The sequence below is a fragment of the Varanus komodoensis genome, unplaced genomic scaffold, assembly GCF_004798865.1.
Source record: "Varanus komodoensis strain SLA01 unplaced genomic scaffold, ASM479886v1 scaffold46_3, whole genome shotgun sequence".
Taxonomy (NCBI): Eukaryota; Metazoa; Chordata; class Lepidosauria; order Squamata; family Varanidae; genus Varanus; species Varanus komodoensis.
In genome coordinates, this window is record NW_025336044.1 from 5,938,294 (window position 1) to 5,961,281 (window position 22,988).

Consider the following 22,988-nt stretch of genomic DNA (forward strand, 5'->3'; position numbering starts at 1 on the left):
CTCCCTCTCTCCCTCTCTCCCTCTCTCCCTCTCTCCCTCTCTCTCTCTCTCTCTCTCTCTCAGTCGATTGCTATAGCTGCACCAAAGCCAAAGCAGGCCACCACCATCATCCAGTCTGCAAGTGCTCTCAGAGCCAAGATGTGAGATACTGAGCTCTTGGCAACCGCTGCATCCTAAGGGTAGATCTGTTCTTTCGGGCTGGTTTGCAGATTGAGGGGTGCGTGATAGACAAGATTAGAGCAATGTGAAAGAAGCCGTGTGTCACTCTTGGTTTCCAAAAGGCGCTGCACTGCTTTGAATGAATTCTGTCTTGCTTATTCTGCATCTTGACGCATTCCAATCTCCAGTTTAGCAGGTGCCTCAAAACTCTGTGGTTTAAAACTGCCTCTTGCTGCTTTGGTAAAATGGCAACAGAGTTAGAAGGCACACTCTCCGAACCAGCAGCCTTCCCAAACAAACAACGGAAAGGAACAGTGTGTTGCAACCATCACTAGGCATCATGCGGTGGCATATAGTTATTTCTACATTTTATAGTAAGTTTCTCAGCTGGCACCTTTCCTTTTGTTTATGATACACTGCAAAGTTCTTTGTGTACTGGTATGCGGAGTGGTACAATATAAAAATAAAAGCAAAAGCAAATATAGGGAAGCCTGTTATATCAACAAAGCTGCACTGAGATGGTTGCACAAAAGTGTGTTTTGCCATTCTGTCTGTGTGAGCAAATGCTGCACTTTTCCCGCCTCTCTTGCCCTTCCTCTGCTTGCCACTTTTCTGCTCTGAGTGAACTGTGTCTGTTGAGTTGTGTACTGCATTTAACAAATGCCAACATCTTGATTTTTTCAAAGCGGGACGAGGGAGAGTGTAGTGGAGGTAGCCAGCCAGCCAGCTTTTCTGTTAATGTGGTGGAACTAACTTTTAGCATGGAATATGCCAAGCCTTAGTGGCACTTGGCTACAGATTTCATCCTGGGAGAGGTGCGGGCATGCTGGGTCATATCCAAGGCCTGCCTAGGAGAGAATTCTGTTGCCAGCAAGACCAGATGCTCTGGGAATGCTCACAGGCAGGGCACGGGAGGTGCTGGCCCAGCGCTTTTCTCACCTACAGCATCAGGCACACCCAGAGAGACACTGCTCCAGATGTAGCAGTTCCAAGGTGGGCAGGTTGAGCTGCCATGGGCGCTGGTAAGGGATAGGACCAACGTACATCTGTGAAGTTGGCTAACCCTACGCTAGTGGCTGGGTAGGAAAACCCTCTGTGTGTGAAGAGAATCCCTCAGTGTAGGACATCTGGTCTGGCTCACATGCACTGCAAAGGCATTGGGGCTGAATTCTTCACGGGGTTTCTTGTTGAACTGCAGCTGCCTATCTGCACATTTGAGCTGGTTGTGTGTGGGTCCAGCAAGGGTGGGATGCTGGCATGGTTTCCAAGCCACCCACCGGCTGTTTTAGAGACATGGGGGCTGGTGAACCATCCCACCAACTGGGCCTGCACCTCATGGCAAGACATGGCTCCCCAGCCCTGCAGCTCAAATATTCATCATGGCACCTGCTGCCAGGACAGGAAGCTCATTGGGAAATTTCATCCATGGAGGCTTCTTGATACATGCAAGCCATGTCTGTCTGTCTCTGTCTCTGGTGCCACTTTGCTTGAGCTGTAATTTGCTGTACTACACTCGAGCTATTCTTCATTATACTTTGTACCAGAACACAGTGTCTTTGTACTATTTTCTGGATTGTTTGAAGGGTAACAACATAAGAGCAGACATCTTGAATCAGGTGAAATGCATTAGTTTATTTATATTCTGCCCTCCCCGCCCTCCTGCAAAGAACCCTCAGTGGCTTACATAATATCCTTTCCACTTTTATCCTCATGACAACCCTGGGAGCTGGGTCTCCTAAGTCACAGGCCCAATGCAATCTTCTTCCTCCTCTGTATTTTATCCTCACAACAGCCCTGTGAGGTTGGTCATGCTGAGAGTCAGCAACTGGGACGAAGTCACCTGGTGTGTGTGCTTCCTGCTGAGAGTGAACCAACTGACCAAGTGCAGGCTAGAAGTCAGAGCTCTCAAGTATCAATCCTTCACTCTAGGCACTTCATGACATGGTTTGTGTAGACCAGCATTCTGCTAACACAGTCATGGCGACGACCAGGGTCTCTTGCTTTTCAGGGACACGACAACGTTCAAGGCCAGCCATGCAGCGTTTTTCTTCTTCTTCTGTGTGCCATGCACTGCTCCACATGCAAATAGGAATGGCCGAGCTTTGTAGACACGGCTTCAGTCTGCTTGGCTTGCAGGTTTAATGCCTTGCTTTCCTTCTGATTTTTCTCCCCAGAGGGCATTCCCCGGGAGACGTTGATGCACTTTGCAGCCCGGCTGGGGCTGCTGCGGCTGGCCTGGTTCCTATTGCAGCAGCCGGGGGGAAGAGGAGCGGTTTGTGTCCCCAACAGCGAGGGAGCTACACCTGTGAGCTTAGCCCTGGAGAGGGGCTATCAGAAACTGCATCAACTCCTGACAGAGTAAGGACAATTTTCTGCATGTGGTAGTGGTGTGGTTTATTAATGATGCTAACATACAGATCCAGCTTTTTTTGTTGCTTGGGCTAGCCCATTTTTTGATACAGCAACACCTCCAAGCAGAGAGTTGGATGCATGGTGCCCGCCCTGGCTGAACGAAGCCCTCTAGTCCAGGCCTCGATGTTCCCCAGGACACTTCTGCTGGTGGGTTGTCCGCTCTGCAGCCCTGGGAAGTGATCCAGACATAGACATGTCCCATGGCCTACTAATCTCCTTGACTGCAGAATGGATCAGCTCAGTATATACTCAGTTCTGCTCATTGTATGAACATTGCTGTTGCGGCAGTCTTCCATCACATGGGCACCATTCAAATTAATTATTGCAATTTAAAAACAAAATTTCCTGGTGCGCATACTTTTCAGGTCCCCTTCATAGGCACGCCAGGTTTCAGGTGTCTGTGTTTTATGGCATTGGCATTATGGTACAGAGCATCACTCTTCTTCTGCTCCCCTCGATGTATATCCCGCCCTCCCAGGTGGCCTCCAAAGGGTCTTGCAGCCACACGCCACCCAGATCCACTGCTTAGAGCCAGTGTGGTGGTTGCACTGTGCACCATCTGGACTCCACAGAGGTTCCCTCCCCTCACATGCAGCTGCTCCTGACGGACTTTGCCTGCTGTCTCCAACCCAGCACCTGCCAGATGCCTCAGACTGCATGTTGCTTCCAGCTCAGGGTCAGCCTGGTCATGGGCTGGGGATTATGGAAGCTGTGTTTGAGCACACCTGGGAGTGCCAGGCTGGAGAAGGCAGCCCTCATCCATGGTTCAGCATTGCTTCTGTGCTGTAACAATAACAAGGTGCACTGTTGTGAGTCAGCATTGCCAGCCAGTTTCAGGGGAATCCTCAGCGGCGCTGCCCACGAGTAGGAGGAGCAGAGTGGGAACCTTTCCAACTGCCAAGGGGAGAGGAAGTGATTGGGTGAGGGAGCATTTATGTGACTCCAAAGCCTCTTTCCTATTTCTTAGGGGAAAACAAGAGATCAAGGATAGTGCGTTTTGTGCCTGGTCTGTCTGCTTGTACTACATAATAGATACCCAGCAGTGGAGGGCATTCTCTGATAGAGTGCCATGAGATACACCATCTGGCTCCTGGGTGGTGGTGGGACCCTGTTGAAGTCCTTAGCATGCAGCCTGGCACATATGGAGACTGCTTTTCTGCAGAGAACCTGGTCTGAAACTGCAAAAGGGCTCAAGGGTTACGGTTGACTTTGAATTGAATCTGGAAGCAGACCAGAAACTCAAGCAATTGATGAGGTACCACATGATATAACAGCACTGCCTGTTACCATGTTTGTCCCCAGGCACCTAATAAGAGACACAGGTCGGTCGGTCGGTTGGTTGGTCGCATGGAGGCCTGTCCGTTCGCACTTCTACAGTGCATAAGAGTATGATGGGCTGGTCCTCAGAGAAGCCAGGTTCCTTCTTGAGACTTCTGCACAAGCCACTGTCCTGGATGTGCTTCTGGGAGGCGGAGTCTCACTGTACTTCCACCTTGTGGGTGACCCTTGTTCGGTGGGGTGTCCACTCTGCAGCCCTGGGGAGTGATCCAGACATTCGGTGCAGTGGGGCCTAGTAAAATAACCCATCATCTGCAGAGCAGCAAACAAGGCCAGGATAGGGAGTCTGGCAGAGAGTGGCCACCTCAGTGGGGTGTCAGCTGCTTTTTTATGTAATGCACCTCTCCTGGCACCCTGGTGGCTCCAGATGCATGGCTTGGAAAGTGCTCCAGTTCAGGTGTATGCACATGTGCAAGTTGGTTGTCCCAATTGAAATAGGGGTTCAATTACTTTTCAACATTTCCTAACTGCTTATCTCATCTTATCTCTTTCTCAGTGTTAGAAGCCCTAATCATTACTAACGCAAAGGCAGGTGTATGATTCAGAAGGTGCAACAAGTGCGGCACAGTGGTTCGAGTGTTGGACTAGAACTGTTGTGGCCCAGCACACTCCGAGGGTACTGAAGTGTGTTGTCCGACTGCGTGAATTAACTTGATTTTGTGGTTGCTTGTAATTTCAGAGAAGGAGCCAGTGAACCAGATTGCTGGAGCACTGTGTCACACACGGTGCATTCTGGGGAGTGCTGTGTCACGCACCACCGGGGGCTAGACATCTACATTCTGACGACGGAAACGAGAGAGGGAGTGGGACCAAGCATGGAGAGCGACATCATCCTGCTGGAGACACACATGCAGAACCACCAGCACATGGTAAGGAAAAGGGACCTGGCTCAGTCCAGCACACCAGGCCTGGGGCTGCTCTACCCGCTCAAAGTGAGCCCACTCCTGCTTACTCATGGCTGCTCGTGGGCCGAGCAGAGATTTGCTTCCTTTCTGGAAGCTAAGACAATGGTATCCATTGGAGGATGCTCTGAGAACAGGCTCCTTGAGGGGCAAAGAGGGCCCTGGAGGAAGCGTGTGCCTGCACGCTTACACAGCACCAGTTGGACACTTGGGCAACCTGTGGCCGTGGCCACTTTCCCCTGCAGCTCAACTGATCAGTCATCAGTCATCAAATTACCCCAAATGGCCTCATGTTTAGCTTGAAGTTCTTGTTGTCTGTCTTAGGACTGGCCTTGCAACCTTTGAGAACATGGAAGGCCCCATGTAAAAGCCAGAAATGCATCAAACAGTGCATGCTTGAAGGAGAGGTTGTGCCACCCTCTGGGGAACTCGAAGGGCTTGACTGGGACCCGGGGCCAGGTTTGGTCTGCAGGCTTCAGGTTCTGCTGCAGCTCTCCAGGGCTTCAGTCCAGGTGCTTTTCTTAAGTTTACCTGGCGACTGAACTTGAGCCCTCCTGTGAGCAAAGCAACTGCTCCATCCCTGAAGCACAGGAGGTGTGATGTGCATAGACATGGGGAGTTAATAAGCCACAGCGGGTGGAGTCACACACCACCAGACCCTCCCCTTGCAGCCCTGCACGGAAACCACAGTGTGTTGCTTGCTTCTGTTCAGCCCAAGGAAAGAGAGGGAAATGCAGGCTGCATTCTTTGAAGCCTCCATAGCGGGCGGCTTCAGTATGTCAAGACAAGCCCTCCAGGCATTTGACTCGGCTGATGAGACGCTTTAAGATATTTTATTATCCGTCTGGCTCCTCAGGAGTGTAAAATCTGCCCACGTTCTATGCTCAGAATCTTCGTGAAGGAATTGTGGATTAAGGTACAGGCAAGGCCTACCCAGCAATGTCCCAGTGGCCAAGGAAATACGTTTAGCCCCTCTTTCTTTCCCTGCCCAAGTTCCCTGGGAATTCCATCATTTTTTTATCACTCTGCTTTTAATGTGGGGTTGTCCTTGTTTTGGGGTGATCTGGATCGGTGGCCAGGCTGTTATTTTAATGCTTGCTATGGGTTTTTTGCTACTTTATTTTTTAAGCCTTTAGCATTCCAGGTTATTTGTAATGCTTTGTTTGTTTGTTTGCAAGTGTTTGCAAATCATTGCAAGTCTTCTCACATCGTTGCTAACAGTTCGCTATTGGTGAGCTGCTTCGAGGTAACTTTTTAGTTCCAAAAAGCAACGTAAGAAATGTCTTCAAGGTGCAGAACCACAGAGGCAGTTGGCTGTGAGGTTATGCACAAGAAGCGTGGGAAGCGAGTTAATGCAGGATGGAAATGGGCAGTGCTGCCGAAGGCAGCCACAAACCTTGAGCGGCCTCCACTTATTCTTCTGGCAGTTTCCTTCGTGTAGATAGGGTCACAGAGCAGTGCTGAGAAGCTGCCCCCTTCATGCATTTGGACTACTATTCCCATATGTCCTACCTAGCACAGGCAGTGAGGGGTTATGGGAATTGGAGTCCAACACATCTGGATGGTACTGGGTTGCTTACCACAGCTGTAGAGCAGCCTTCTCCAGCCTGGTGCCTTCCAGATGTTTTGGACTACAACTCCCAAAATTCCTAACTGCCGGATACAGCTATTATAAATAGCATGTTTGGGAGGGGAATTCTCTGCCCCGAGGCACTGATAGGGGGACTTATAGGGAAGGAACGTGATGTGTTGAAGCCTGCCTGAGTCCATTTGATGCCTGCATGGGAACCCCACATGTAGTGCTTTCAGCTGAGCTCATAGCTTCCTGGGAGAATTGAGTAGGAAGGGGCCTATAAGGCCATCAGATCCAGCCTCTTGCTCAGCGCAGGACTCCAAGCTAAAGCCTCCCTGTCCAAATGCCTCCTGAATGCCTCTAGTGGGGATGAGCCACGTTCCCCCAGGGCATTGCCATTCTGCTCTAATGGTCAACACATTTTTCCTGATGCCCAGCCAGAATCTGGCTTCTAGCTGGTTGAAGAGAGCCAGGATACCAAAAAGTCTAAAGGGAGAAGTGGAGCAGGAGATGTCATGAGAGCAAAGGATGAGGAGGAACAACTCTGGTTATACACCTTTCTTCATCTGTCAAGGCTCACCTCTGTGAGGACATGATCTTGACCACTTTTGAAAATTCAGGGCTGAATCTCAGAATAATTTGAGGATGGCTTTGCAGAATTCCTCACAGTTCTTAGAAACTGCTCAATACACAGGCATGGGCTGGTGCTCATTTATTTTATTTTATGCATTACTTTCTGCAAGCAGCCCAAGGCAGCATGCAGGATCCTTCTCTACCTCCCTGGCCTCATGGTCTCCCCAGTCCTTGCCCAGGACTGTAACTACCCTGCTGCCCTGCCTCTCATTCATCTTGTCACCTCAGAGAGCAAAGTGGAGCTTCAGTGCATCTGTGCATGTATTCAACATTCAGTAATAACAAACAAACCACCTTTAAAATTTGCTTGGGGCTCCCGCCGCGTCTCGGTTAGTGGTTAAAGGCTGCCAGAAGCACATAAGGAACATTCTTTTTTTATTGATAGAGCAAGTACTGGATGGGTACATCATGTCTGACAAATCGGAAAGGCTCTGTTTAGATGGCCCTTCCTATTGAGGCCTGGTTTGCTTCACAGCTAATCTAATTTGAATTTGGACTGGGGCCGGCAATCATTTCAGTTCAGTTCATGCAGGGTCAAGCTGAGAGGCCGCTGGCTTCCTCCGGAAGGGACTGCTGTTCTTCTGTCTGTGGACGCAGAATGATTTTGCTGCGAGGCCTGTGGAGAGAGCCTGCTCTTTCCCCTCCCTCCTGCCCACCCCCAGTCCCTACTCTGTGCTCCCAGGCAGGTGTCACCTGTAGCCTGGAAGCTCCCAGCACTGGCCAAGGACCAGCTACAGTGCCTTTCCCTGCTTTGGCTGTAGAGCCAGCAGTCACCCGATTCAGCTCTCCTGCACTGGAAAGCATCTTCCAGTGCTGATATTTTAAGAACTTGTGGTGTGATGGCAGAGGGCAGGGGGGGAGGGGTCTTAATTTTTCTGAGGTGTCCATGAGTGATACTTGTGGCAGAAAAGGCACCTGCGTGTCTGTATTTCATATATACAATCCTACAGGCACAGAATCTGAGTGCCAAAGTTGGGGAATTTCCAGGGATTGTCCAAGGCCTTGCTTTTAAAAGCCAAGTTTCTAGTCCCTCAGGCTGCAGAAACTTGAAGTGTGTGGACAATGCTTGATGTAGCTAGGAGTTTATCTGTATATAATCAGGTTTCTTCCCCCCCCCTTTTATTTTTTTATTAGACAAAAAAAAGCATAAATACAATGCATCATAACAATAATAATATAACATAATAAAAACACAATAATAAAAGGTAAATGATAAAGTGCCCCCACCACCCCGGAGACCAATGCTACGACCATTCACATACTATAACAATTAATAATATATCATATACTTCAATTATTTCCAAATCCCCTCCAGAAGTTTATATAATCTTGACTGGGTTTACAGCCTTTGCCTTCTATCAGTACTGCTTTTACAAAATTTCATTATATTTATTTGCTTTCATTAATCCTCTTTTAATTTTTATTTTTGTTGTCAGTTTCATTGATTACCATGTTCCATATTTCATTATTTTATTTTATTTTTTTATTATTATAATAACATTTCTATGCCGCCCCTTGCCGAAGCCTCGGGGCGGCTTACAACACAATAAAATACATTGAAATACAATAGAACATAATAAATTACCACTAAATACAAAAATACAAAAAATACACTTGCCTTTGCAAAACCCAATTCTGTTTCCAATATTTAACTATTGCTAGCCTAACTGCCATTATCATACTTACAATCAATTCTTGCTTAGCTTCATTTATATCTTCTTTTTCTATCAACAGTAATAACACCATTCTTGGTGACATTTCTAAGTCTATATCTAAAATTTCTCCAGTTTCCTTAAATACCATAATCCAAATCTTTTGTATGTTTTCACAATCCCACCACATATGTTTATAAGTTCTGATCGCTTTACCACATCTCCAACATATATTAGAATATTTGTCATCAATTTGATTTAACTTAACTGGTGTTAAATACCATCCCCATATCACCTTGTATCCATGCTCTTTAATTCTAACTGACATATTCTTATATGCTCTTCTGTTCCAAATATTCTTTCAATCCTTTTCTTTTATTTCACCTACATCCATTTCCCAAATTGATTTAAAACTTTTTGTCTGATCCCCTAGCTCCATTAATCTCCTATAGATTTTGTCAATTCTTCCTTTACTTGTATATTCTTTCTCAGTCTCACATTCTTTATAATCATTTCAAATTTTGTTAATTGCCTTTCTTCCTCTTTAAATTTATCCTCCATCTTTATCCGTTTTTCTAATTGAATTTAATTTAACCAATTTAATTTAACCTCTAGTAATATTCTCCTTAAATGTAATATATTTTTATCTTATTTTTCCAGTCTTCTCACATACATACATACATACATACATACATATATATATATATATTGTTATTTTTAATTTAGTTTTCCAATCCTTTAATTCTATTTTTGGGAATTTCTCCATTTTGACCACTGGTGTTAATGGAGAAATTCCTGGGATTAACTGTTGTCTCCAATTTATAATCAGGTTTCTGAGACAGAATTCTTCAGAGCAAAAAGAATTCCAGGCAACTTCCATTGGCAGCCCTGAGAAATAGCTCGGGGGCTGGGCTAACAGATTCCTAAGCCAAGCCATACCCCTGAAAGGAAAGGTAGCCTGCCTTCCCCGAGCTGGTGTCTCCAAGATGTTTTGAGGTTCAGCTTCAGAAGTGGTCAAGAATTCTGGGAGTTGTATTCCAAAATATCTGCCATGTGGAAGCTTGGAGAAGCTGATGTATCCCTGGTTCTGCATGTAGGCAATCCTTATATTATGTCATTCATCTGGTGTGTAGGAATGGGGTCAGGGCTGGGGGGATCCTGCTGTTAAATTTGAATGGCCTCTCCTGCCATCTGCAACAATAAATACAAGGACAGAACCTGAGCCATCCAGGCAACGCATGTGCCACAACCCCAAAGGAACAGAGTTCACTGCAATCAGATACTTGCCGCGTACAGGTAACCCAAGCCAGGTGAAAAGCTTCCTGGTACAGGGAGGAGTCGGCAGGTCAAGCCTGGTTCACTGCCGGAATGGTGTTGCATGGACCTCCCTGGCCAACTCCAGAGGCAAAGGGAGGGTGCTAGCTAAGGGAATGGAAAAGGCACTGTGCTTGTGTGTGCGTGTGTCAAGTGTCAGGTGGTGGGCTGGCTTCTCCCTTCCAGAGGTGGCTCTCCCACCAAACTAGCTGGCCAAGTGGGCTGTCAAAGCCTCCAAAAAAAAGCAGTGTCAGAGCCGGCCGTTTGTGTAATCATGCAACTTATTTGCTTCCTTGGAATGGTGTCTGGGTGGCTTTTACTAAAGATTATTAGAAACATTCTAGGGAAGTTTTAAGTTAACCCATGGATTAATCTTTCAGAGGCACTGCATGCAGTAAAAGGAAGCATAACTGTCGTCATTCTTCTCTTCTTCTTTCTAGAATGCGAGCAAACACCCGCTTCCTGAACAGAACTGCAAAGAGAGCAGTCCGGATGCTGAAGCTCAGGGCCCTGCAGCTGCTCTGGACTGTGATCTGGGCAAGGCAAGGACCCAAAGCAGCCAGGGAGATCTGTCTGTCCTGCCGTGCCTCGACGCAGCGCCCACCCCGGCTCCTGCCCCTGCCTGCCCTGAGGACAGCGACTGCCAGCAACACAAGCAGCTCTCAGACATGCCACAGGCCTTGCAGGGACTGAGGGATGCAGAGTGCCCAAAGACTTCCGGTGAGAGTAGAAATATAGCTGACAGGTTGCGCAAAGAGGAAAAGGAGGAGCTTCCTCCTGCTGTCGACTCTGGGGCGCTGTTGGTGGAGAATCGTAGCAGGCTGCACCCGGTCGCCAACCTTTGCCGTGCTGCTGGCCCCCACTCCAGTGGAACTCCAGCTGTGCAAGCTGGAATGACATCCTCTGAGGCTGCTTTGGAGCAAGGTGACCCGAAGGACAGCAGGCATTTCCCCGAGGAGGCGCAGGCTGCTGGAACAAGCACGGGTGAAAGTGCCCCTGAGCCTGTAACTTCCTGTGAACAGGACAGGGATGTCATTATGGGGCAGAGTGAATGCAGGAGCTGCACAGGAAGTGGCGAAGTGGCTGCCACAGCTCGGCAGAGCCTGGGGAACGGGGAGGGTGATAACAAGCCCCTGGGAACGGCAGCTGCCCACGCGTTGCCATCCCTGGCTGCAGCTGGCAAGGATCCCGATGTGTCTTTGCTTGGGGAGGCCCCTGAGCATGCCGTGGATCTACAAGCTGTCAGACCCATTGAGGCGAACACAGATGTTGGTCCCACTGAGAGGGAAGGCAGCCTGCAGATGTGTTTGGAGACTCCCGACAATGGTGCAGGGAGTGACTTTGCTCAACGTCCTGAGGATTGTGTGCTCCCACCCGCAGGGGTCCAAGGCATGGCTCAGAGGCCAGAACCAGAACTGGTGGTGGTCAATGAGGAGGGAGGTTTGGAAATTTTGCCGAAACACGATACTGCAGCAGAAGTGTGTGATAACCCAGGGCAGCCACCAGAAGATGGGAACACGGATGCTGGGATAGATGCTTTGGATTTGAGCAGCAGAGTGCAGAATGCTGATTTTGACGCCATTGAGAAAGATGATAGGCCAAGTCAATCCTCTCTGGAGGGTGAAGTTTCCTGTGCCAGGGATGGTCTGCCAAAGGTGGCAGAAGAAGGGCAGGGGGAGCAAAAGCCCTTGGAGTGTCTGCCTTTGGGAACTGAAACCATCAGCTGTACTTGTAGAGGAAGCACCAGCTTGGGCAGCCTTAACCAATGGGCCCATGCTGTGAGCCCTGCTAACAAGGACCCAGCTGGCAAAGGGGAGCAGGGGAGCTGCTCTGAATTGTGCACAGATTCTGTGGATGCCTCCCGGCTGCCCCCATGCACGGGCAGCCCTGCAGTGTTGTCTCCAGTTGGGTCAGAGCCTCTTTGCAAACACGCTGGGCTATCAGGAAGCACAGGTGAGCTGGACCGGTTTAGCAAAAGTGCTCAGGAATTCATCGCCGTGGCTTCTGCCTTGTTGGTCGAGGAAGCGATCCAGCAGGCTCGGCAGATCATGGCTCACGAGGATGGTGCCGGAGCGGCCCCTGTTGGCCAGGAGGCATCTGCGCACCTTGAGGAGCTAGCCCTACCTTTGTGTGGCAAGGGCACCGAGTGTATTCCAGATCATCGTGTAATGGGCACACCCTCGCCTATTCATCATCAGGAATCAAAACAAAACCAGGAAGCGGCTTTAGGAGCAGCAACTGGCGAAGTGGCGGCAGCAGAACTGACTGGGCTTGCAAAGGAGGGGAGTCCCGTGTGCCCAGAGCTAATAGCAGAGGTATCTCACCGCGACACAGACGAAGAGAAGAGACCTTCCCTGCAGCTGCCTGGCGAGGAGGAGGAGGGCCTGGCCTTGAGAGCTGTTGTGCAAGGTCCTTGTTGTGATGGTCGAGCGAACGAAAGCAATGCAGAGGTTGGATTAAAGGGGAAAGCCTCCAGCCCGGAGGCTGGCGAGAATGTGAGGGTGGGTACAGATGGGGATGTCCTTCAGGGTTCTTCCCGGCTACTGGAGGATGCCTCTTTTTGCCTTGGTGAGGCCCCTTGTGCTGATGCCACACTGAAGCTGGCGCCGGAGCTCAGCCTGGCTCTGCAGGAGGTCTCTCACCCTAGCGGAGACTCTGCTTTCATGGAACCCCCTCTGGTCGCCCACGAGCTACCCCAGGTAGCTGATCTTCCACAGGAAGTAGAGAATGTACCTTCCAGGATCTTGCTTCAGCCAATTGCTGAAGAGCCTCCGTGTGACGCCGACTCTGGGTCTGAAGTGCTCTCTTTGGCCAGGGAGGGTGAAACCCAGCCTAAAGTTGGAGCGGCCCCGCCAGATGCCCAGGCTCTGTCCGATGAGGGCCAAGGGGAGGGAAGCCGAGCGGAGCCAGAATTGCAGCTGCTGCCACCTTGTCCCACGGTCGAGTGGCTGAGGAAAGTGGAGGTGGAAGGCCCTGCTCACGAAGCTGGCGGCCTTGTAGTGGCGAATGCTGAAAATGCAGCAAAAGCCCCTGAGCAAGCTGCATCAGTGACAGAGGCATGTCCTCCCGTGGCCCCTCTGGCTGGGAACCCCGGTGGAGGTCCCCCCTTACAGGAATCGGGAGCTAAGACCCTGCCTGTGCTGGGTGCTGGACCCACCCTCAATGGAGAAGCAGCTTCAAATTTGCAGCCTGGCAGACTGGTGAAGCCGACTGCGAAAGTACAAGAGGCGAATGCTTTACCTGTTGCAGGTAAGACTCTTTCTGTGTTCGGGAAGGGGATTTGTTTGTGTTTGTTTGTGTTTGTGTAAGTGAGCAGAGCCGGGGGATGCACCTTGGCCTGTGAGAACTAACTTTTCAAAAAGAGAGGGTGGGAATCTGATTGCTGATGGGTGTGTTTAAAGCATTCAGGAAGGAACATGGAGAAGAGAGAAAAATCAATCTCTTCCATCTTTGTTTGGAGAAGCCATAAATCAAGATTCCCCAACCTGGTGCCCTCCAGATAGGTTGGACTGCAAGCCCTATTGATCATCTCTTGCCCCTTCCCCTCTGCTCTCTCCTGTCCCTTCTCTCTGCTCTCTCTTCCCACCCCACCCCTTCCCTTTTTTGCATGCATTACTTTTGCAAGCTGCTGTGAACACTCACTGGTGGCTAGAATAAGATGCCAGTAATGATCCTTAAGCCCCCTTCTTTATCAAAGGAGGCAGTGGAAAAATAGCAAGCCCCTCTGGCATTGCACGCGCCCTCCTAGAACAGGTGTCGGAGCTGACTTAAACCGGAGCTGTGCTGCTTCTCTGCTCACTCAGAACGGAGAACCCAGCCAGGCTGCGCACATCAGCTCCTCGTGTTCCAGAAGTGCCCTCCTGCGCTGAACCAGTCTGTCTCCAAATGTATTTTTAGGTCATGGGGGAGGGGGAAATAATATCCCCCCCTTTTTGCTTTTTCTGAAATTCCAAGCGAGTGCGGCAGCTCCACTTTTGTGCACATTCAAGACTTTGCTTGGACCGAAGCCTCTATTTCCCACTTGAAAAAACAAAGGGCGGGAGACCGATTTTGGTTGATGAAGAGCGTTGACAGGATAGACTGGTTGGACTCCTTATTAAACCTTTTTGCCTCTTCTGCAACAGGAATTTGTAGAACACACTGTTTTCTTTTTCCGAAGGTAAGAGAGGGAGAGGGAGGGAGGGCCTTTCCCCAATCTCTGCTGAAATCCAAGAGGCAGAATCTTTGGCAATGCTTAATGATAGTTCAACGCAGGCTTTTATGGCCCCACCTGCTCAGACCGCTGTTAAAATGTAAACAGCTTCTCTCTCCTTGCTGCTATTATGCTGTTTGCCCTGAGGAATCACAGGTGTGGCAGGCGCACCCCCGCCCACCTCACACAGTTTGATCTGCAGCAAATTAGTACCAACAACTCTAACACAAAGTAGAACTGCGGAAAAGTAGCAAGTGGAAGTGGGGCTTCTCTGCAGTTTTGCATGTGTCATAAAGGCTGTCTCCTTTCTACCTCCCAAATCTGAAGGGAAGGAGCAGGAAAGGCTTTAGTCACTGCCTTCCTCGGGACTTGTGTGCAAGTTTTTTGTGAGCTTTTTGTGCTTTTTGTGAGCACTAGATCTGAAAGAGAGCTTCCTTCCACCTGGAAAATCTTAACTGACACTCCACTTGGCATGAATCAGCATTTAAGCAGCTCCATTTTATTTTTCACACTGTATGGGAGCTTGGTATTTCAGTTGCTTGAGAGCAGCTGTAACATGATACTTGGGGAGTGTTTGTACCATACGGACTCCTCTTCCTTCCATACATCAGTGGCTGCTCCTAAATTTATCTCCCCCCCCACACTTTTGCCCCACTTTGGTGTGGATAAGAATCTGAAGGGGGAAAGCGATAAAGCTGCATAACAGATTGGCATTTGTTAACTTTAAAGAGCTTTTTTTAAAAGTTAACAGTTATGACTTTTCTACAATACAATACAATGTCACTTCCTTTTGGAATGCCCATTTGCAGATTCTGTGCCTTAATCCTCTCCCCTCCCTCCCACATCTCATTCTTTCTTTTGTTCAGCAGATAATTCCCCTTTAAACAAAGACTTATTTTTATTAGCTGGGGAAGATTATTTTGTGACATATCACACTGATAAGTGTGTTAAACTAGCTTTAAGGAAGAGAAAGTTCTCCTTAAAATTTTTTTCCTGTGATGATGTAGCTGATTGGATTATTTTAGTTCATTTAATAATGTTCAGTCTAAAACCAGTTGTTAACAATTCATATTTTCTTAACATCCTGTTTAGTTTGATTTCCTGGCATGTATGTTGCCATTATTTCCTTTTCCTTGTTTCTGTAATTCATGCGATGTACATGCAGAACTCTGGACAGCTGTGGAGCAGTGCTCTGACTGAGTATCCTTTAGCGAACCAGGTAGTCTCATGAGGGATGGTGAGGAGGACTGTGCAATGGATTTGGGTGATCTGGAGGGCAGGCAGAATTGACGTGCGAGATGGCAAAAGCTGAAAGCGCAGGAAAGAGGGCCGAGACTGGAAGGCCACCGTTTGATTGATTGATTGATTGATTATTTAGGAAATTTATAGGCCATCTATCACTGTTGTCTCTGGATGGCTTACAGAATTATTCTAAGTCCTAAACAAAATAAATTAGCTATTCCACGAACTGAGCATAAAACTGACATATTTAAAATGAATTAAATAAATCATATACAATTAAAATTGGTTGATGTTAAAATATTGATCAAATAAAAAGGTCTTGACATGGCGCCAAAAAGCATATAATGATGGCGCCAGGCGGCCCTCTCTGGGGAGTGCATTCCATAGGCGGGGCGCCACTGCAGAGAAGGCCCTCCTCCAGGTACTCTGTCCCCTAACCTCTTTCAAAGAGGATTCCCGGAGGAGGGCCTCTGCTGCTGATCTTAGGGCACTTCCTGCTATAGGTACTTGCTGCACATGGATGCTGAGGAAGGCAGGGCTCAGTTTACCAGTGCTTGGAAGTGACTGGAAAAAGCAAAGAGGAACAAGTCCTGTTAGTTTCAGCTAGCATGACCAAGTGAGAGCCTAGTCCAAAATCTCTGGAAGGTGCCAGTTCAGGAGGGCTGCTTGTGTACCAGTTCCCCCACCCTATCCACAGGGCAAATGATGCATTCTGACAGAGGGCCAGGAACAGCACATGAATACAGCGTGAAAGAGAGGGAAGGGGTCCTTGAGGGTTTTGCCGGGCAAACGGGACTTTTGCTTATTTGCCTCCCAGGTGATAAGAAGGAGAGGGATTTGTAAACGGGAAAGGAGATGGTTGTTATAAGTATGAACAGGGTCTCCTTTACAAAGCTGAGTTCTGTGTTTATTATCTTGATTTATCTTGCTGGATAAGATGTCTGAGAATAAGGTATCCCCTTCAACACTGTGTTTTAAAGTATTTATAAACTCTGTCTGCAGTCTTACCAACAGAATGGGCTCAGCATGTAGGGTCATCATATTTTCTCCATGTATCGGAAGTCTATGAATGCGTTCCAGTCTACCTTGTTTCTCTAGCATAGAACAGGTTTATTAATATAGAGGTATCCCACCTTCTTCCCATTGTGGAACTCATGGTGGCTGCACGGGCCCCTCCAATCTCAGGCCACCCCAGACCTGCTTAGCTTCAGCTTGGTGAATGCTTGGATTTATAGGTGGATTCATTCCCATTCTTCATACAGGGCCAATCTAATATTTTAACTCCATCACTTCTCTTCCACGTAGGGAATAGGGTCTTGGTAACCTGCAAAGATAGCACCTATCATTATTTATTTTAATCCCTTCCCCCCATCACAACAGACACTCTCCTAGGAAAAAGGGGAGGAAATTTATATGTGAACGAGCTGCTGACCCCATTAGAATTAGTGCTAAGAAACAAACAAAGCCCTCCAAATAAATTTACAATATGGAGTAGAACGTCAGCCAGATGTTTGTCAGGAACAACAGGTAAAAGCAAGAAAAGAGGCTGGGGGCTTGTGAAATATGAAGACTTGATTGGATATTTCAAGAAACTGTTTGTTATACTGGATAGGAGGGAAGAGGCCTGCTGCGAAGTTGATAGGCGAGGTGATCATATACATAAAGAACGGTCTAAGAAAGAAAAAAGGCAGCTTGTTTGTTCACTGTATTTTTTTTCCCCTCCTTAGTGGCTTACCTATAATTACTAAAACTAGAAGCCTCTTCCTGCAGGCTTACAGTCTAGAAAGACATGACACAGAAGGAAAAAGCATGAGGAGGGGAGGCGGAGGGGAGGAGGGAGAAATGGCTCAGCTTCTGGCATGGCTCCTGCTGGGACAGCTGGTGGGGGAGGAGCTGTCCTGGAGCTGGTCCTCCGGCAGGGACTGGCCTGGGTTCCCCTTCTCGAGATAGGAAGGGGAGACTGAGGGAACTCAAAGCCATGCATGTCTATTCCCGGTATAGGAGTCCAGTGCTGCTGTTCAGCAGGGCCAGGAGTACCTCTCCAGCCCTCTCCGTATCTTCTGCTCCTGCTCCTTTGGCAGTCTGTCTTTCTTGAGCCCTGGACATCCTGCTGGCTCCTCTGTTTTGCTGTTGATGCTGTTTGGGGCAGATGAGAAGGGGACGCTGCCGTGGTTTCTGGCTGCATGCTTGATTGCAGAGGAAGAAGTGGTTGGCTGTTGTCCTTTTCTTTCCTGCTTAATCCGGGTTCCTGGGGATACAAGAATTGTGTTGCTGGATCAGTCCTAGGATCCATGCAGCCCAGCATCCTCTAATGATGGATAGCAAGGTGCTTCGAGGAAGCCCCCATGTAAAAAGGTGGCAGCCCATCCCCTGCTTTTCCCCAGCATCGCTGGTTGGGGTCTGCTGGCCAGTCACTGGCTCATTTGTGATCAGTTGGCAGTCATCTCCACTTCTCACTTGTTTAAGAGCAGCAACAAATCCTTGAAGGGTTGCCTTCTCCCACACCATCCTGTACCTGCATCTCCACCTTTACTGGAGGCCCTTCTACCCTCAGGAAGAAAAGTATTCTGTTTCCCCCCCGATAATATATGAGATGGGAAAAGTACTCTTCTCTCTGTGCTGGTTTATAGTTCTTCTACTGTTCAGTTGCACCCACTCAACCCCACCCAGTTTTCCCCGGCCCCTCTGGATGTCAGGGATATCAATTCCCATCACAGCAGTTTGGGCTCCTTCCTTGTGACATTTTGCACAGCTCTTTCTGCATATCACCAGGTTTATCGTGGGATTCACATGGTGTGGCTCTTTGGAGGTAGTGCCCAAGAGTGGTGGTTCTCTGCCCACTTCTCTCTCCCCCGTTTTGCTGCACAAGCTTGCATGGCTGCATCCAGCCCCCCTTTCATGTTTGCTTGTGGCCAGTCCTATTTATTCTGAGGGAGAGCTGAGCTTGGGTTGGCTTGCCAAGGCATGTGTTGAGTCTGCTGAGAAGCCGCCACTACTTCATGAAACCAAACACACAGTGCTTTTCAGGCAGTCCTTTAGCTATATGCAACGGAGGGGAACCTCCTTGAAACCAAACTCTCCCCACCACAAAACCATTTCTCTGCATTTTTAAAAAAAAATCCTGCTGCTGTTGCTAAGATGTCAACATTTTCTGCTGTGCAATCAGAAAAGGCTCCCCTCTCTTGGGTATAAAGGGAAATGCTAGTCGCCAATGGAGCTCCTCCATTTAGGCACCTGTATTCAGACACAGAGCAGAGCTTCCAGATTCCGTGATGTGTGCTTGGCACAATTTATAAACCAGTAGCAATGTTTTGCAACGAATCCTGCTTGTTAGATGAGAGCAGAGTTTGATCTCTAGGCCAGCAGTGGGTCTAAACATGGATGGGGCATCATTTAGTGAACTGGGAGGGGAGCTCCTCTGCTTGTGTGCCCCACGGTGAATGTAGGTGACGGCATGGCCTACCAGTACAGTGCTCCTGCCACCTGGCTGATGTGGCTTTGTAGAGCTGCCAGTGCATAATGGTCGGCACATAGAAAACTAGAGAACCCATTCTCATAAAATGGACCAAAACTCTTTCCTTCCTTCCTTGGAAATGGTCACGTGGAACTACTTTATAATGTGTCAAACACGGTGGATCCAATGTTTCAAAACGTCATTCCTTCTGCATGTAAAACATGGTCTGGTTCACTGAACCTATCTCTCCTCTCCAAAGGACTAATGTAAGAAGGATGCCTTATACTGAACTATACTAAATATGAGCATGATGCTAATTGGTGGCTTTACACAAATTCAATAAGTAAGAAAGAAAGACAGAAAGACAGAAAGAAAGATGCAATTGCATGCACATTTAGAAGGAAACAAGTCCAGACTGGAGGAAAGTGTTGCTCTCCAGGCTTTGCTGGACTGCCACTTCCATCGTTTCGGACAACTGGCCATGCTGATTGGAGTCCCACAGGTATCTGGAGGGCAGCAGGAGTTCTCTGTGCGTGCTTTGTAGCCTGTAGGGAACTGAATCTATCAGGACCTGCATGCAAAGAATGTGCTGGTAGGACTAAATGGTGGCCCTCTTCTAGCCAGTGGCCATTTAGGTACTTGTCTGAATCACCCTCCCCTATTGTTCCAGTGTGGCAGCAGGCATTCCAGTGATTCAGAGCCAGTTTACACAGCTGGCAGCACTGAGTGCTATTTTTTTTAAACTGAAGGCACATCCATTTGCTCTGTGTGAGGCTCTTGCTTTTGCGCTCAAGTTCAGAAAAGTTTTACCACTCAGTTGAGTGGACAGCATAAATGAGATCTCAGGTGCGTTAGCCTATTTGCGAACTTCCCAAGATGCTTCCCTTGTGCTTATTTTCTGCTTTATCCAATCAGCCCATGACTGTTCTTTAGCACCTGTGTAGGATCCTACTCAGCACCCATGTCTTATACAGCAGGATGGATTTTCTCACTCATGTGCCTTCCTATGGTGTGGCATTTCTAACTGCTAGGGAGCCCGGGAACTCTGCACCCCCCAAAACCTGTGCATTTCCTGGGATTCTACTCATTAGAGCTGAGACAAAATGCACATCCCTTCATTTTGTCTCTGTAGATGGCAAAAATGGGGGAAACCATGACCACGGTTTCGAGGGCCTGCTCTGATTTCTGTAAGGGTGCAGTCCTTTTGGTTTGGTGCGCTTCTGGACCAGGAGGCTTATGAGCAACCTGTGCAAAGCAAAAGGCAGGCCGGAGGTGATATCCACCTCCTTCACCCATGCCCTGCATCCTTCAGCAGATGGGCGCTTTGCTCAGCTAACTGTGGTGCATCAGAGGGAAGGGTGTTGGACTGACCCCAGGATAATTTGTATCCTGGCCTCCTCAGACTTCTTCCCCCTAGAACGCCCCCTTCGCCCACTTTCAGAAGTCAAGTTTGTGATCTTGGAAAGTGGCTGGCCCAGTTCTTTCTGGCTGCCTGCAGTGATGGCACGAAGTGGGATCTTCGGTTCTCCCCTCTGAGGCTCAAGTGCTGTCTCTGATTTCAGGCTGCAGACTTCAGGCTAGCCTGTCACCCGCCAGGTGCTCTCTAGGGGCCATGGGTCGTCTGCTCCCTGCCATTGGGAGGAGAAGGATGGCTGCTTCGGGTGCTCGTTCTCAAGGACTGCTGGCTGGGTGGGTTTCAGAGGAACTGGATCAGAATGTGAAGCAGAACTGGGAGGAGCCTGGGAATGTGGACCTGACCCAGACACTGAGATGAGGGAAGCAGAGATGCTCATCTCAAGGCCAGACTCCCCAGGTGGGCAGGCAGCCTCTGGGAATAACCAAGATCTACAGTGGGGGGGGGGGCTCAGAGCAGGAGAGTTTCTCAGATTTAGATGAGGATGGCACGGCTCTTGGCGCCATGGCACAGCGTCAGCAGAGGAGGGCAGCCCAATTAGAGGACTGGCCTGTGGAGATGAGGTGCACTAACATTCAGAAGGCCTCTCCTGAAGGGTTGGGACCCAGGCGTGCTCATAAGGAGAGTTCCTGGAGGTGATTGCCAGTCTGAGTTCAACAGCTTGCTCTGTGCATGCTCAGAGATTCCTTCTGGGTGTTTTGTGTTTTTGGGGCCAATAAAGAACACTTTGCAAGGCAAAGGGTCTGTGGTCTTTGAATGCATGAAGGAGGAACCATGACTCACTACGCCTACAAGTTTTGGGTGCTCTCATACCTGTGGGCTAGTGGTGGGACAGCCATGGTGGTTCCTCTTCCTCCTCCTCTTTGCTGCCTTTGGTGGCTGAAGTGGCATCAGTGGTCCTGCCAGTGGCTGGGTGTCTGCACCTTTCCCTCTCTACCACCATGAAGCAATGTGCTTCTGGCCATTTGGAAGTTCTCTGATGCGCTCCCTAATTTGCCCTTTCTTTTTGCTCCTTTTTTCTTCTTGAAGTAGCTTCTTGTTGCTAAGTGGTGTCTTTTTGGTCAGAAAATGGCACGGTGTCACAAGATGACATAAAATGGGGGCTAGTGAGTGGTTAGAGTACTCCACTGGGCAACCCAGGTCCAAGTTGTGAGGATAAAAAGGAGACGAGGAGAACTTCTAAGCTGCATTGAGTTCCTTGCAAGAGGAAGAAAGGGGAGGTGTCTGTGTAAGGTAGTAACAGCAACAGCCAGTATTCTGGTTGGACTGAAACCAGCCACGTGGAGTGTAAAGCAGGTGGAGGCTTGAAGTGGCAGGTGGGAAGAATTACTGTGAAGGAAACCCTGTTTGGATAAGCAAAGAAAGATCAGCTGTGATGCTGGTGGTGCTGTGCAAGGAGGGAACTTTGTTAAATTCTACCCAATAATTCTCTCTCTGTCTCTGCAGGCATTCTTGAGATGAAAACAGAAGAGGAGGTGGGCTTTTTGATGGACCCTGGTGAGACTGCCACACCTGAAGGAATGGTAGGTCCTTTGCATTCCTTGTTTATGTTCTGTTCATGTCAGTGCAGTTGGATGCTAAGGTTTCCCCAGCCTGTTATGAGGAAGCCAATCCCCAGCCTTCATCCCCCCTTTTCCTGCTTGTCCTCTGCCTGTAAAGAACACTGGTTGGAACTTGTGCTTTGCTTCAGGGACACCTTTCAGTCCCGTGATGGAAGGAATATTCTTTGGGGCAGCTGATTCACTGCTGTCGGCCGTCCACCCCAGGCAGTTTGTGGGTAGAGCCATTATCTTTTCCACCAAAGATGGAGTTGACCTTGCACATGGGCTCGGTTTGTGGTGAATCATCATCACATGTCGATGAGAATGTGGCAAATGTTGGGGTCCCAGATTGCTTGGCTGGGAGTCAAACTGTTGCCGTTTCCATCGGTCTGTTTTGAAAGGCATACCTGCTTGGCCTCTTTTTCCTCCCCTCCACTGAATTGTCCTTGTGCATGCTGCAGGCCAGGAACTGGTAGCCCAGAAGAGCAGCCTCTTCCCCTCCGCCCATGGCTTTTTGGGAGTCCCTTCACTCAAACAAATGGCTCTTTAATCACCTGCCCACCCATCTTAGCAGGAGTGAAGGGCTTCTCTCAGTTTTCCTTCTAACCTGCTCGTCTCCCTTGTGTCTCAACTCATGCATGGGAACAGAAACAGAGGTGGATAAAATTGAAGGACTACTAAAACCTTGTTGAGGATCGAATGACATGGAGGCAATGAAAGGACCCTTGGTCCATGTCAGGACAACTATATGTTGGGTATTGCATGAGCAGAGCTGACTGGAGCTGGGGGTCAGACTAGATGGCCCAGGAGGTCCCTTCTGATTCACAATGTTTCTGTGTTTCTAAGAGGTCCTGCGGGAATGAATAAGCTGCTTCTCCCTTGCTCAGTTTTTAAAATGTGGCCCTTTGTTTGGGGTGAGTAGCTGGTTAAGGGCATATTCTGTCTTGGACTGAAGGCCCTTGTATCAGGGAACAAGCTCCTAAACATAACAGGCCTCACTGGGGAGATGGCCAAGGCTGGGCTCAAAGGATTCTTGGCATGCATTTATTTTGCTGGGCTTGTGGTCAGCAGTGCTTCTGGAGCCTGGCAAGAATGAATCATGTACCCACTCGTAAAGGTCTCCTAGTTCTCCCTGGACAATTCTCCTGGCAGTTCCTTTGTT

General features: G+C 48.8%; 1 protein-coding gene across 10 annotated transcripts in view; it reads left to right on the plus strand.

Annotated features, from left to right (window-relative positions):
• Positions 1 to 22,988, plus strand: part of AKAP13 (A-kinase anchoring protein 13) — a 268,166-nt gene that overhangs the window by 123,807 nt on the left and 121,371 nt on the right. For 9 of the 10 annotated variants that reach the window (XM_044444959.1, XM_044444962.1, XM_044444958.1 and 6 more), the window contains 4 exons: positions 2,334 to 2,517; positions 4,589 to 4,778; positions 10,424 to 13,232; positions 21,732 to 21,808. In XM_044444959.1, coding sequence (XP_044300894.1) covers positions 2,334 to 2,517; positions 4,589 to 4,778; positions 10,424 to 13,232; positions 21,732 to 21,808 — 3,260 coding nt within the window. The remainder of the gene's footprint in view (positions 1 to 2,333; positions 2,518 to 4,588; positions 4,779 to 10,423; positions 13,233 to 21,731; positions 21,809 to 22,988) is intronic. The other variant, XM_044444966.1, reaches the window with a different exon arrangement.